This window comes from Periophthalmus magnuspinnatus, chromosome 2 (assembly GCF_009829125.3).
Source record: "Periophthalmus magnuspinnatus isolate fPerMag1 chromosome 2, fPerMag1.2.pri, whole genome shotgun sequence".
In the NCBI taxonomy this organism is placed as follows: domain Eukaryota; kingdom Metazoa; phylum Chordata; class Actinopteri; order Gobiiformes; family Gobiidae; genus Periophthalmus; species Periophthalmus magnuspinnatus.
In genome coordinates, this window is record NC_047127.1 from 13,015,740 (window position 1) to 13,032,248 (window position 16,509).

The following is a 16,509-nucleotide window of genomic DNA, read 5'->3' on the forward strand; positions in this document are numbered from 1 at the left end:
GTGGTTAGTGTATTTGAGATGGAGATGTACAGCGGGCTGGGGTCCAGAGGAGCTCTCACGCTGGTATTGGTACATTCTCTGAATGATTACGCTAAATAGGACTCCGGCACAGTGCACACTTAAGGTAGCACAATAGACTTAGCCAACAAACAGAAACTATAAACAGTATCTGTTTGGAGTTTTAGTGTGGCTAGCTAATGAAAAAATTGTCCAAAAAATCCTTCTCTCATTATTCTGGCATTTAGCAAATTAATCTAAAATTTGCAGATTTTATTGACCTAAAACAGGAAATGTTTTCATGTCAGAAAAAAAACTTGTGTATATATTGTGTGTAAACTGGTACTGGTAGTGATAGCAATTGTAGCAGTTGTTGTAAAAGTACTTGTAGTAGTTGTAATTAAAGTAGTAGTTGTGGTTAAAGTACTTGTAGTTGTAGTTAAAGCAGTTGTAGTAGTAGTTGTAGTTATAATTTCATTGTTACCTACTTCATGAAAGAATGTCTGTAGAAATAGTATTACTATTATAAGCATTGGTCATAATTATCGACTCATCACATTCCTTTGGTTATTTTTATGTCTAAATGGATACACTACAAAAAAGTCAGGTAATGACTTTAATTAAAATTATGAAACATGTAAATATTATGAAACCAGTAGATACTGAAATCCAGATGTATCCCTTGAAAGCTAGTAATTTGAATTGCATTATTGCATAAAAAATGTGCCTGATTTTTTTTTTTTTTTTTTTCATGTTTTTGACCTAAATGTGTTTTCCCCCAGTACAGATATATTGTATAAGCAGCTCTTGAGGTGAAAATATGGCTGCTGTTTACTGTCTGCATCTAATTATAAAGGGTTTTATTGTCCAGTCATCAGGAAGTGCACTGATAGCATGCTAGGGACCACTGCAGACTGTGTAAAATAAACTAGTTCTGTTTTTCACATATTAAAGACACTAAAAATCAGATACAGCAACTTCGCATATAAATCAAAAGACCTAAGTCCCCCCCAAACAAAAGCCGTATTATTTAAATCACATATACTAAAATACCACATCTGCATACACCCAGCTAACTAACAATATCTCACAGTGTCCATGTGCTCTCAGGTAACGCTCGTCTGTCCTCTCTCTCTTTTCACTGCCGAATGAACGCTTTATCTTGCTCGCCCAGACACTTTTTATGCCCCACCTGGCCTTTGCGTTTGAAGCTCTGGCCTTTCGTCAATGAGTCTAGCCATTCAGCAAATATCACTGCGGGGTGAGCCTTTAGCCGCCATTTTGCTCCAACTAAAATAATTACTCTAAAATTTTAATCAGTGCAAAAGGGTGTTGATACAGCTCAGCAAAACAGCGGAGAAATATGAGAGAAATACAGCGTTACGCAATTTCAGTACTATCACTATAACTAAACACTAAATCTGTCTTTTTTGTTACTGAACTGCGTATATAGTGTTTGAATGGCATTATCTCCTGTTCCAAGTCTTTTTTTTTCCTGGCAACTTTAGTAAACTAGGGAAATTTGCAGCTTTCTGGTCAAAAACGCCTAAATCTTCAGTGACTTCTGCAATTTCAAGTAGTTGGTGACATCACACAGGACTGCTCTGGTTATAGTGTTCCTGATTACAAACACCTGGCTGTAGGGGCGGAGTTTGAAGTATGGATACCTGTTAGAGCAATCACACTGTTCCTCATACCTCCAGGACTCACATTAGAGTCCTTTTAGGTTTAAAACAACTGGATTTCAGCGTGAGAGACTCATTCTGCTTTCTGATCAGATAACACTGGTCAACAGTAAATTTATTGTCTAAGATTTTTTTTTTTAATTTGCCAACTTATGACTAATTGTTTTTTTTATATTACAAGTGAATGAAATGACTTAGAAGATCTTGCAAAAATAAGCCTGACATATTCTGCTACATCTGCGGTGAATACACCAATGTTCCTAACAGGAATCAAGTCACAAGTTTCATAAAGCGTGCTTACCATGCTTATTATGGTATTAAACTTGGTGACCAAGATGAAGCTTGGGCGCCACACATGGCATGCAAGTCATGCACCGAGTATCTGCGTCAGTGGACTAAAGGCAAGAAGAGTTGTCTGAAGTTTGGAATTCCCATGGTTTGGAGGGAGCCGACATCAATAGCTACTTCTGGGCTATTGATGTGACTGGGATCAACAGAAAGAACCGAAGCCTCAAGTATCCTGACCGTGAATCAGCACGTCGTCCTGTAGCTCACTGTGATGAAATTCCAGTACCTGTCTTTGTAGAAGTTCCTGACATCAGTGACAAAGATTCCTCCAGTGTGGTTTTAATGATGATGCTCCACATCCTTTTTCCCAAAAGGAGCTAAATGTTCAGGTTTCCTGAGAATCTGGGATCACTGAGTGATGAGCAGGTGGAGAGATTCCATCAGGACATAAAAGAGATGGAGACCAGGTATCAGGGATGCTGGGATGCAGTCATGATGGCTGATTACTGTTGGACTCTGAAGAGAGACATCCCTGCTGCTGAGCATTCAAGGGGTTCATAAAAACAGCTCATGTCCTGAATTTTGCACAATGATAACGTAACGTTCCAATTTACATGTACTTACCTTTATCAATTAACATAACGCAACATTTAATTAATACATTCTGTTAGAAACTATTTTTTATCTCCTAAAACATTTTTTGGATGAGAAATATTAAAGAAAATCAACTGTTAATGTCACAAAATTGTAATCAATTTAGTCAGAAGATTGGATTTTTCAAAATCAAATTAGAATAAAAACCTAACCTGACTGAGAACAATGGATATCATTTTTGGATTCAGCTGTGCTAAATGGTCCTAATTCAGTTGAAAAAACACAGACAACTTTCAAAAATGTTTTTTTTGTAACCCAGTGTAATCGTCTTGACAACCAAAACACCAAATTATAAACAACCCGGGCATCATGTGTAATGTTTTTTGTAATTAAGAATAAATCAGCATTGCAATTTTAACAGTAAAATCTATATTTGATCTGATCATGTTTACCTGGTATTATGGGGGGGGGGGGGCAACTCCAGAGCAGAGTTCCATATTTGGAATTCTGCCCGCGAGTATCATAGCAACCAAAGAACCAATCCAGAGCTAGGCTGTTTAAGGTAACGCCCCTTCCCACCCGCACTGCTGGTTTAGCAGAGGTGGGCACTTAGCAGTTCTGTCAATCAAACCTGTTGCTAACACTAGCGGGAGTGACTTCTGGGAAAAAAGGTGCCTGATTTGTCTCTTATTATTGTTCATCTCTTGAGTTACAGCCAAAATAGCACAATAAAAACACCAGAATCATACAAAGCAGGTTAATACAAACATTTTAAGACCAAAATGATGAGCCTAACAGCAGCAGTTATAGAGAGAGGGGTAACAGTTTGTCAATAGAAAGTGAATTGGAGCCAGAGTCGATGGAATCTACACCCTGCCCATGATCACTTCCTATTTGGAATGCAGTAGCTAGCAGGTTACGTTATGTCCATTTATATCTACAGTCTATATCAGGGACACAGATGTAGGATTTTAAGTATTTACCCTTTAACTAAAAGATCACACTTTCTATTCTTGTCCTGGAACTCAACCCTAAACTCACTCAACTCTAACTCAAATTTCCTCCTGGTTTATTTCTTCTGTAATTTCACTATTATAAGACAGAACCACTTCTTGCAATGTTTTCCCTCTGTGCACAATTTATGAGTTTACATTGCCATGACAACACAATATTTAGTAATTAGTTAGATATATTTCCAGAATGATTTTTTATTTTTATTTTTTCCTATTCAGGTAGCGCTTTGCAAAACAGCCTAAAACAACACAATTTAAATACGCCGCAGTTATTGACTTAGTATTTCTTGCGGCGTCCTTGACTTTGACGAGGTTTGAAATGGTAATGATGTCTCTAAACGCTCACGACGCGGCTTTCATGTTTTACCACAAGTCTGAGAATACAGCAGTCGGCCCCATTATGCAGACAGACTCATCATATAAGGCATTCTCTCTGCTTCATACAGCCTACAGTAAAGTATGGGCTTAATCAGGTGTACTGCTCGTCTTTCACACTTCAAATCCTGACTTAGCAAGATTTAAAGCTCTACTGTGTAACTTTTCAATCAAAATGTAGACTAAAATAAGAGATTTTTAAAAACGTTTGTGTTTGATGTTTTCGTGCAGTGAAAAACAGACAAACGTGTTCTTACTCTGAGCAGGTTTGCATCTCCACAAACCTGACTCTCATTTGGCCTGAATGAGGCTCTGCTTGTTTCCTTGGAAATGTTGTATCTGTACAGGGACAATGACAAACCTAATCCGGATTTATTTAGTCTTTGCTTAGTCCTGCTTTACGCGGATGCTTTTGTCCTGGTTTAGTCCTGGTTTAGTTCTCTCTGGTTTATTCCTGGTATATTCTTGGTTTACTTCTGGTTTTGTCCTGGTTTTGTCCTGGTTTTGTCCTGGTTTTGTCCTGGTTTTGTCCTGGTTTTGTCCTGGTTTTGTCCTGGTTTTGTTCTGTTTTTTTCCTAGTTTTGTCCTGGTTTTGTCCTGGTTTTGTTCTGGTTTTGTCCTGGTTTACTTATGGTTTTGTCCTGGTTTTTGTCCTGGTTTTGTCCTGGTTTTGTCCTGGTTTTGTCCTGGTTTACTCCTGGTTTTGTCCTGGTTTTGTCCTGGTTTACTCCTGGTTTTCTCCTGGTTTTGTCCTAGTTTTGTCCTAGTTTTGTCCTGGTTTACTCCTGGTTTACTCTTGGTTTACTCCTGGTTTTGTCCTGGTTTTGTCCTGGTTTACTCCTGGTTTACTCCTGGTTTACTCCTGGTTTACTCTTGGTTTACTCCTGGTTTTGTCCTGGTTTTGTCCTGGTTTTGTCCTGGTTTACTCCTGGTTTACTCCTGGTTTACTCCTGGTTTTGTCCTGGTTTTGTCCTGGTTTTGTCCTGGTTTACTCCTGGTTTTGTCCTGGTTTTGTCCTGGTTTACTCCTGGTTTTGTCCTGGTTTTGTCCTGGTTTACTCCTGGTTTACTCCTGGTTTTGTCCTGGTTTTGTCCTGGTTTTGTCCTGGTTTACTCCTGGTTTACTCCTGGTTTTGTCCTGGTTTACTCCTGGTTTACTCCTGGTTTACTTCTGGTTTACTCCTGGTTTTGTCCTGGTTTACTCCTGGTTTTGTAATGGTTTTGTTCTGTTTTTGTCCTGGTTTTGTCCTGGTTTTGTCCTGGTTTACTCCTGGTTTACTCCTGGTTTTGTAATGGTTTTGTTCTGTTTTTGTCCTGGTTTCGTCCTGGTTTTGTCCTGGTTTATTCTTGATTTAGTCCTGGTTTAGACTTTAGATAATCCTGGTTCAGCATTACTGTCATGTTAGTTGTATATTTTTTCTTTCTGTTTTTGTTGAATTTTGATTTGATTTTAGTCAAAGCTAAAATCCAACATGGACCAAACACTGCCCGTATGACCGTATACTGTATATTGGTTAATGAAGTTATCGCTGCGCTCCCTCCTGCCCTACAGCTATTGTCTCTATACACTGTGTACTTTGTGCAGCGGGCTCTGCTTCAGCTATAGCACATCCATATGTTTCACAGCGCTGCTCTGTTTCTAATGCAGTGGTAGAAACACAGAAACACAGGCTTCATCCAGAGGAAATTGCCACTTTTTCTGGCAACGTACAACTAGGATTTATTTAGACAAGTTCACAGGATATGCAAATTAGAGGTAGTCGTCTGTGCCGGAGGTGCTGAAGAGAAAGTAGTAGTTTTTGTATTTGGGGCTTAAAGGTGCACTATGTAACTTTTCTGGTGGAGCATTTGCCACCCGCTTGTCTCCATGGAGATGCAATAATTTCTTCGATTTCTTTGACTAATTGTTCATTTGACTTATCAATCTTCAAGGAGACAAGCAGACAACTCCACCAGGCTGTGTTTTTTGTCGCACTAAAACCGCCTATAATATGCAGCATAGATACGTTTAATGACACACTTTGGAACATTCCAGGCAAAAAAATAACATCTCCACTAAGACAAGCAGGAGGTGAACCTTGTACCAGAAAACTACTGGACAACCAATAAAAAGAGTTCAGAAGTGATTTCATTCTGAACATGTTGCCAACAGGGGGCACAAGGAGTGAAGCGGTTTAAATAAGGCTCAGAACAGTAACTGCAGGCCTCCTCCTCCTCTCCTCCTCTTCCTCTCCCCTCCTTCCCTCCTTTTATCCCCCCTTTAAATAAACTTGAGTAGACAGTTCTATTCCTGTTTTAAAACTGCAACTACTCAACATTTGTTTGTGAAATGGTTTAGTCTCACTGTACTCCTGGTTTAGTTCTTGTTTAGTTCTAGTTTTGGTCAGGTTACTATTGTGAGATACTGCTGCCATTTTGATCTAGTCCGTTCGGGTTTAGTACTTCATTGTGAATTTGCATTAGTTTAGTCCTGGTTAAGTCCTGGGTTAGCTCTGGTGTAGTCCTGGTTTAGTCCTGGCTTAGTCCTAATTTTGTCCTTGTATAGCTTTGTTGTAGACCATATAGAGTCCTGTTTTAGTCCTGTTTTAGTCCTGTTTTAGTCCTGTTTTAGTCCTGGTTTAGTCCTGTTTTAGTCCTGTTTTAGTCCTGTTTTAGTCCTGTTTTAGTCCTGTTTTAGTCCTGTTTTAGCCCTGTTTTAGTCCTGGTTTAGTCCCGGTTTAGTCCCGGTTTAGTCCTGTTTTAGTCCTGTTTTAGTCCTGTTTTAGTCCTGTTTTAGTCCTGTTTTAGTCCTGTTTTAGCCCTGTTTTAGCCCTGTTTTAGTCCTGGTTTAGTTCCGGTTTAGTCCCGGTTTAGTCCTGGTTTAGTCCCTGTTTGGTCTTGGTTTAGTCCTGATTTAGTCCTGGTTTAGGTCTTACTTTAGTCCTATTTCCAGTCTTGTTTTATTGTAGTTCTGGTTTAGTCCTGGTATAGTTCTAGGTAAGGTTATCAAAAGCATCGGAAATCAGATACTAATTGATACTAAAACTAGTATCGAAACTAGATACTCATTTGAACAAGTATCGATACTAAAAAAGTCCCATTCACAGGACAGAAATGAACCTTTCCTGAATATCTTTAGAAAGATCTTGAGCTGTATCTTTCACAAGACACACAGACTAGTACACACCCATGGACCACTACGGAACCTACCTGGACGCCTACGATTTCACGTTGAATCGTTGTATCAGAATCAGTATCCAGTACCGAGCCTATCCCTTAGTATCGAAGTTTGAAAATTTAGTATCGTGACAACCCTAGTCCTACATAGAGCTGCTAATTAACCAAGCTCCATGATAAATACCTTTAACCTAGATGTCTCAAAACATCTTATTTATGAAGAAGGCATGTTGTATCTGTATCCCTCCTTCCTCTCCTCCTCTCCTCCTCCTCTTCTCCTCCTCCTCCTCCTCCCTCCTTTAAATACTCTTGGCCAATCACCTTGAGAGCACGCATTGCCTTTTTGATTTATCGTCCCGGGCTAGCAGCTTTTCCATCTTCGACCCTGGCTTGTCACATAGGAGCTATAATTGGGGGGACTGTGTGACCCACCTAACGCAAGCTGCACTGTAGAAAGTAGAGGGAGGGAGGAGGAGGAGGAGGAGAAGGAGGGAGGAGGAGGAGGGAGGAGGAGGTGGGGTACGGGAGGGCATCCTTGGGAATTCACCATGCTACATTTCTCTTTCGGCTTTTCTGTCTGTTCCAAGCAAAAAGTAGGACACCGAGCCGTACCATTAATTGTTTTGCCCTTTATAACTCAAAAACAGCAGGAGAACAAATGAACGAATGGGCAGAAAAAGGAGGGATGGAGAAAAGGAGAAGTAGAGCTTATAAATTGTGGGTTTGAGTAATTATAATATTCTGCATTCTTAGATTTAGTTTGAGTTTCACTTTTATTCTGTTTTTAGTATTGGTTAACGTTTGTTTTTGAACTGGTTTAGTGTTGGTTTAGTCCTGTTAAATCTTGGTGTAGTCCTGGTTTAGTTCTTGTTTGATCCTGATCTAGTCAGGTTACATTGGGAGATACTGCTACTGTTTTGCTCTATTAGCAACAGCATCCAAAAAATGCTAATTTAAAAAATAGTTCTTGTTTAGTGTAGTTATGGTGGTTAGTTCTGTTTTAGTATTTCATCATTTTTGTTTTCCTTTAGTCCTGGTTTAGTCCTGGTTTAGGTCTGGTTTAGTCCTGCTTTTGCATTTATTTCACTCCTGTTTCTAGTGCTGTTTTATTGCAGTCCTGACCAAGTCCTGACCAAGTCCTGACCAAGTCCTGACCAAGTCCTGACCAAGTCCTGACCAAGTCCTGACCAAGTCCTGTCCAAGTCCTGTCCAAGTCCTGTCCAAGTCCTGTCCAAGTCCTGTCCAAGTCCTGTCCAAGTCCTGTCCAAGTCCTGTCCAAGTCCTGGTTTAATCCTGGTTTAATCCTGCTTCTAGTCTTGTTTTATTGTAGTACTGGTTTAAGTCCTAATTTAGTCCTAATATATTTTTGTTATAGTCCTGGTTCAGTCCTGGTTCAGTCCTGGTTCAGTCCTGGTTCAGTCCTGGTTCAGTCCTGGTTCAGTCCTGGTTCAGTCCTGGTTCAGTCCTTGCACAGTCCCTGTTCTGTCCTTTGTATCTCAAACACAGTACACTTCAATTGAACCTGTAAAGGACACACACAGTGAAGGAAATAGGACGCATCCTTTTTTCTCACCATCTCTCCTTGTCTCCTTGCTCTTTTTATTTTACAGGAGGCTGCATCCAGTTTCGCCGAGTGGGAACGCCTGATGAAGGGGATGGGGTCAAAGGCCGTTACCACCGACAACTCCTTCGCCGAGGTCATGGGGCTGGTCACGCAGATGTACAAGCAGACCGCTGTCGCTAAGGTAATGAGGGAGCAGGTGCTACCAGCATAGATCTTATATCCCCCAACGGCTGTCACGGTAACTAGACTGGCATGACAGAAAAATATATCGATTTGACAGCGATGCAATTAAACTTTATTTTAAAAATAATACATAATAGAGCATTATTAAGTTGTTATGTAGCTGTAAATGTTGCATATATGACACTGGTGACTTTCAAAATGGTCGTCCTTTCTTATAGTTCTGAAATGTAAAAAAAACAAATATTAAAGTATAACTTTTCTGATGAATGAATGGGGTTTGTCACCTGTGGACGATTCCATTACTTTGCCTGGAATGTTCCACAGTGTGGCATTAAACTTGTGTATCTTTCATGTATTTATCAAGAGGTGTTTATTACCGAAAAACATCTTGCCACTTGCTCGACGGAGATAGATTTGAAGTTTAATGCCATAGCGTGGAACATTCCGAGCAAAGCGGTAACGTCTTCAATAAATAATTAACAAAAATCTGTCTGTGGATTTGAGCTGGGAATAGGTTGTCATAGTAATTGACAATTTAAAACAAGATATTTTAGATTTTGAATGGTTAAACCTAATTGAAAGTAGGGAGCCTAAGTCTAAGGAGGAACTTTCAGACTTCCCTCACCCCAGACACTTCCTCCAGGTCCTCCAGTGGGACCCCAAGGTGTTCCCAGGCCGTCCGAGAGACAGTCCCTCCAGCATGTCCTGGGTTTTCCTTATTTCATGTTTAATCACAAAATTTCAGCACATTTAAATTCACTATGCTGTACGTTGTATGTTTTAAGTAAGTGATCAAATGTAAGATGTCCCACTGCTTTATATAACTACTTTTACATAAAGATCCTGTTCTATGGGCTCTTTATAAAGTTTGCTTGTACCTGACCCTAATCCCTCCTGTCTGAACGGAAGTTTGTGTAAGTTGTTGTCAGACACTTTACATTGATCTAGGCCAGTGATGCTAAAACTGTCCAGGCCTCCGCAGTGGGACCCGAGCCTCTGCACTACAGGGAGAGAGGAGGAGGGGAGGGGGGGGAGGAGAGGGGGAGGAGGGGAGGGGGAGGAGGAGAGGGGGAGGAGGAGAGGGAGGAGGGGGAGGAGGAGAGGGAGGTGAGTGGGGGTCTGAATGATTAAGAAGGAAGTGGCACCAATAAGAAAAGATACCAGGTTTATATGTAGTCTAAGTAAATAACAAAAGCTAGCTAGCTACAGCTTGCAACAAAAATAAAAGTGCATTCATGTTCTTACTGACAGACCGTTTGAAGAAGAGTACTTATTGTCGTGGTGTTTCCAATTGTGATATTAAAATTAGAGATCCCCAATCCAGCTTTTTCAGTTCTGACACTGATTTTGATACTATATATTTAAGTATCTGTCGATTCCCGATATCAGCCGATACCAATGCAGAGACAGAGAAGAGCATATATTTCCTTAAAACAAAAATAAATGAAACAAAACTGATCCAAATGTGTTATGTAGCTAATAATTCTCAAGTATCTATAGAGCAGTTTGTATAAATAAAAATTCAAGTATCTTGGGACTTTCTGGGCAAACTACATGTTAATAATCTTATTACATTAATTTTTATGTCAAACCATATCGGCTGGAAGCCGATATCCTGGTTGGACTGTATTTGGAAGCTGATATCCGATCCAGCGTTTTTTTCAGGAATGTCTTCAGTATCAGATACCAGTATTGGGTTGGTGCATCGCTAATAAAAATACCAGGTACTATAATAACTCTAATAACTTTATTTATGGAGCACTCTTCTTAACAGAGTTACAAATTGCTTTACTTAGAGATAAAAATCCAAAGGTACAGATTAAAACAATTAAAAATAATAAAAAGTAAAAATAATTACTGTTACTACTGTACAAATGCTATTCTAAGTGCATTTTTAACTTGTGTTTGAAAGTGCCAGAGTCAGCTGAAGGCTCTGATAGAGAGGACCCCCCCCCCCCCCCCCCCCCCCCCCCCCCTCCACTATGGAGTACTATCAAGTACTAGGTGAACATGTAGTTGTAATGGTAGTTTTAGTTGTAATAAGTACGTAAAGGTACAATATGTAACTTTCTGGAGGTGGCATGTCACCTGCATGATTCCATGGAGATCATTTTAAGCCATACTGTGAAATATTTTAGCCAAATGAACATTTCCATGGAAACAAGCAGGAAGAGGCCCTTCTTCAGGCCAAGGAAGAGTCATGTTTGTGGAGATGCAAGCATTAAACTCGTCCATCTCCATGAAGACAGCAGGTCACTCCATCAGGCCAAGTTACAGGTCAGATCTGTGGAGAGGCGAGCACACTCACACTAAGAATGCATGTTTTTCCAAGTTATTTTTGAGCATTAAAACCAGTAATTAATAAGTCCAGTTCACTGCCATACTGTGGACTATTCCAGACAAAGCAATAACCAGGCAGCTGACCCTCTACCGGAAAAAAGTTCCATAATGCACCTTTAACTCTGTCTTTGATATGTCAGTGTAGAGCATCATGTTCTGAACTCTGTGACCAAACCACTTTGCACAAACAAGAGCAAGACCTCACAGCAAAAAATAAATAAATAAATAAAATATAAAATCATTGCCATGGTAACAGCCTGCATAATGGCCGCCGTCACCAGAAGAAGCACTTAGACAAAGTAGGGGAGTTATAACTGTGGTATTATTTGGCGGGTCCATGGCATGATTACACCCTATCTCCAAGTTACACAGCGCAACCGAAATAGCATCTCCGCCGTGTTGTTGCTATGGAAACTCGGCTTCTCTGGCTCTCCTCTCCGGGTTTTAAAGACGTTTATATTTTTTTATTTTTTTATTTTAATGAGATGAATATAAGCTGTGTTGCAAAGTATGTTTTTCAAAGGGAGGGGCAGATCAGAAGGGCGGGTGGAGCGAATTCAAGTTAAATAGCAGATGTTTGATGGAGAAATGAGACTGAAATGTACATTTTGGTTTAATTTGAGTGACTGTACTTTGACATAGAAGTATCCCCTTCTCCAGAAATGGTCCAGTTTTAACCAAAAACTGCTGTCCTTAACATTAAAACTACAATTATTTTTGTTGAGAATGACTTTGTATATGTCTCTTGTCTATTGTGTTGGCATTTTCTGTAATATTTTATTAGAATAATTAGTAAAATGTAGTAAAATTAGTAAAAATTCTTACTTACTGAGTAGGCTTGCATTTCCACAAACCTCACTCATTTCTAGCCTGTGAAGGGCCTCTTCCTGCTTGTGTTTTTTCCATGGAAATGTTGTTCATTTAGCTAAAATAATAGATAATGTTCTGCAGTATGGTTTGAACGTTCTATGCCACCACCAGAAAGTTACTAGAGTAGCTTTAAAGCAGTGTTTATTGACATACAACTAATCCAAGTCCTCAGCGTTTTACCTGAATACAAGGTACAAGTAATACAACTGTAAACACTTTTGTTTTCATGTGTTGCTGTGGGTCTGTGGATCATATTGATTTCATTTTTCTGACAGTTTCAAAGGTGTTGTCATTCACTTTTTTTTTTTTTTTTTTGGTCTAATCATTTGAAATATTGTTTAGCTTTTGCCCTTGAAAACATTATGCACTGTAAAAACCTTAAGGCCAATGCGTTCTATTCACTTTCATTTGTATTTGTTGAAATCAGTGAGGTTGTGAGGTGTCCAGTTTTATACAAAGTATAAATTCAGAGACACTTGACTGTTTTAAGCTATTTCATAAGAACCAGATCTATGACACTGACAAATTCATGTCCCAGTAAAATAGTACTACAGATTCATAGTTTTGAGATTTACATTTAATTTTGTTATATGTTTAATATAAATACAACATTTTTGGCAGGAGTATGATTTTCTTCATATAAAATAATAGTTGTTTTAATAAAACAGAGGCATTTTACACTGCACAGAGGTTCTGTTTAACTTTCTGGGGCACCATGAACCAGGTAGCAGCACTTTTTTATTATTATTTCTACTTTAAAAACAGTTACACAACATTACATTAAGCTAACGCAGTGTCTTTATTTACATGTCTATGGTTGTGTTCCTTTTTCTTATATTACTTAATTAAACGTTAACTTTGTAAATATCAAAGATGCCCCTCCCCCTGCTGTGTCATTCTCTACAGCAGCACTATACACACTTTAAAGCGACTTGTCAGTGACTTTATTCTGACTCAATCCTTCACAGCTCCGCCCACAAGCTTCCATCACCCAGGCTCCCACATGACAGTTCTCCATAAATATATAAAAGCAAGATACAACATAACAACTTAACAAACTGAAGCGATGTGCAGTAGTTTCATTAACGGGATGTACGCTGATTTTGTTGTGATAGCGCTCTGAAGGGGGAGTGACTTAGTGCGGAGAGCAAAGGTAGGGGAGACAGACTGTTTTCGGTGAATATAGCATTTTCAAAACAATAAAAGGTGATTTAAATATGTTACGTGTTAGCAGTTAATACCCCATACAAGTGTAAGTTAATTATAATGTCATCTATGTTTATACGCTCTTTCATACGCACTCTCAGCTTCTCTTCTTAAGTAAATAATGAATCTAAATATATTAACCTGCTCTCATTATGTGGCATGTTGGAGATCTGACCCTCCTCTCAATTAGCCGTTAGCCCTTTAGCGCTGGCAGGCTGCCCTCGGGGTTAACCAAGACCGGAGATAAGCACCAAACGCAATCATCGACGTGGCTCTGTCTCTCCTCACAACTGCCCCGGTCTGTGGAGGGTTCCTGATTGGATCTGTGCTCACTTTAGCCTAACTCTAAACCGGATCTTTTAATCTTAATCCTGTCTGCCCACTGACCAAAGCACTTCTAAAACCAATACTTGCATTTCCTCCTCTTAGGCTTTCACAAATACACGGAAAATTGGGTATATATTGAGACTAGACCAGAACTAAGCCAGGACTAGAACAAGGCCAAACCAAGTCTACACCAGGACTAGACCAGGACTAAACCAGGACTAGAACAAGGCCAAACCAAGTCTACACCAGGACTAGACCAGGACTAAACCAGGACTAGAACAGGACCAAACCAAGTCTACACCAGGACTAGACCAGGACTAAACCAGGACTAGAACAAGGCCAAACCAAGTCTACATGAGGACTAGACCAGGACTAAACCAGGACTAGAACAAGACCAAACCAAGTCTACACCAGGACTAGACCAGGACTAAACCAGGACTAGAACAAGGCCAAACCAAGTCTACATGAGGACTAGACCAGGACTAAACCAGGACTAGAACAGGACCAAACCAAGTCTACACCAGGACTAAACCAGGACTAGAACAAGGCCAAACCAAGTCTACGTCAGGACTTAACCAGGACTAAACCGGGACTAGAACAAGGCCAAACCAAGTCTACACCAGGACTAGACCAGGACTAAACCGGGACTAGAACACGGCCAAACTAAGTCTACACCAGGACTAGACCAGGACTAAACCGGGACTAGAACACGGCCAAACTAAGTCTACACCAGGACTAGACCAGGAGTAAACAAGGACTAAACCAGGACCAACCCAGGATCAAACCAAGTCTACATGAGGACTAAACCAAGTCTACATCTGGACTAAACCAGGACTAGAACAGGACCGAGCCAAGTCTACATCAGGACTAGACCAGGACTAAACCGGGATTAAAACAGGACCAAACCAAGTCTACACCAGGAACAACCCAGGACCAAACCAGAACATAGCTTTCAACAGATTTTGATTTGAATTGATTTGAATTTATTTAGTTTTAGATCAGTTTGAACCTACTGAATCTATTCTATTAAGATGAAAAGACCACTGCTAGGACATGATTTAGTCCTGGTTTAGGCTTTTTTCATTCTTGGGTTTGTCTTGGTAAAGTTCAGGCTTAGATCTGTATTAATCCTTCTTATTTAGCCTTGGTTAGTCCTGGTTTAGTTCAGGCTTGGAGCTGATTTGTTTTATATAGTATTAGCTAATTTAATCCTGTTTTGGACCTAGTTTTAAGGATGTGTAAATTGGCTTTATTGTGTTTTTCCTGGTCATTTAGGATTGTCAGTTTAATCCCTGATTTAGTCTCTGGTTTAGTCCCTGGTTTAGTCCCTGGTTTAGTCCCTGGTTTAGTCTAAATCTATTGCTACTTAACTCCTATGTCTTCATTGTCACAGCTGCCAGTTTGAACCAATGCCTTGGCAGAGGTCTAGGCTCTCCGCATGTTTCTTGCTTAGATTTCTTTACACAATTTTATGTATTTTTGTAGAAACAGCCAATAATTAGATGATCAGATACTGGATACTAGTGGCAAACAGTAACAACAGCAAATCAGAACTAAGATTTGAATAGTATTAATTCACCTCACGCACTCCGTTGACACCATAGACTGTATAAAGAAGTGGACTAAGTGAGAGTGATGTCACCTATAGCGTTTGGCTGCAGTCTGATTTGGCACTTAGCAACGCTGTCAATCAAACCTGTTGCTAATGATAACGGGAGCGACCTTGGGGGAGGAAGGTGCTTGGTTTGGACACAATAGTGAAATAAAAACACCAAGATCACGTAGAACGAAGATTTTAAGACCAAAATGACGAGTCTGACAGTAGCAGTTACAGAGAGAGGGGTGACAGTTTTCCAATGTAAAGTGAACTGGAGCCAGAGTCGATAGAGCCTGAAGTGCAGTTGCAGGTTAGCTATGTCATAACATTACATTAATTCATGGCTGGTATTTTTATTGCTAAAATAAACTGCATTCTTGACCCACGTGTCTCCATGGAGATAAATTTAATGCCATACCGTCCAGTTTCTTTGGACAATTTCTCGTATTTTTGGAGAATTGCTTTTTTTTCTTTCTATTCACAAAATCTCCAAAATCTTCTACTGTGCCATGGCCTCTTTCTGCCGTGTGCCCTCCTACCCCGCTTTGCCAGTGCTGCTTTTGGCCACCGATCAACTAGGAAATAAATAAATAGAAAAAAAGAAGAAGAAAAAAAACATCTTTGGGTTATTTTTGTTGCCTAACCAACCAAGCATCTGCTCCCAATTACCCAGAGAGGACAGCTCTGATGCCGGACTTTAAAGCCAGCTAGCACCCGTTCGCTCCACACACGGCTGCAAGTTTGTACCGCACTAATTAAACTCAACGGAAAGGGGGAAAAAAGCCAAGCCGTCAGAAATGCAGACCCCCCAGAAGAGATCAGAGCCAAGGGTCACGGGGATAGCGCTAGCACATATTAGCGAACGCGTTGGCTAATTAGCGGCCCAGCTAAAGGCAGAGGTTCTACTACCACGTTCTTGTGCAGGTGTGATGGGTACAAAGATGAATGTTGTCTTCTGGAAATGGGGCGAGAGTTATTCACAGAAATTATGAATGACAACGAATACAATTATATAAAACCTAATAAGAAAATTATTCATAATTGTTTTTGTTTGTTTACTCACCATATTATTTATATATGACTTAAACATCCCTAGATTAGAAATGGGACTAAATGAGTTAATGCTATAAAACAAACTTGGACTAAACCAGGACTAAGCCCAAAGCTAAATAAACATATTAGCAAGCACGTTGGCTAATTACCCGCTCCGCTAAAGCTAAAGGTTCTACTACCCCCTTTTCGTGCCGGTGTGGTGGGTACAGAGATAGTGGGATAGTAGTTGGAATAGACAATAGTGTCTTATTAGAAAAAAAAA

General features: G+C 39.9%; 1 protein-coding gene across 2 annotated transcripts in view; it reads left to right on the forward strand.

The window, feature by feature from the left end:
* The window catches only part of zranb3 (zinc finger, RAN-binding domain containing 3), a 162,078-nt gene that overhangs the window by 49,114 nt on the left and 96,455 nt on the right, over positions 1–16,509 (forward strand). For both annotated transcript variants that reach the window (XM_055226965.1, XM_033981176.2), the window contains one exon: positions 8,718–8,852. In XM_055226965.1, coding sequence (XP_055082940.1) covers positions 8,718–8,852 — 135 coding nt within the window. The remainder of the gene's footprint in view (positions 1–8,717; positions 8,853–16,509) is intronic.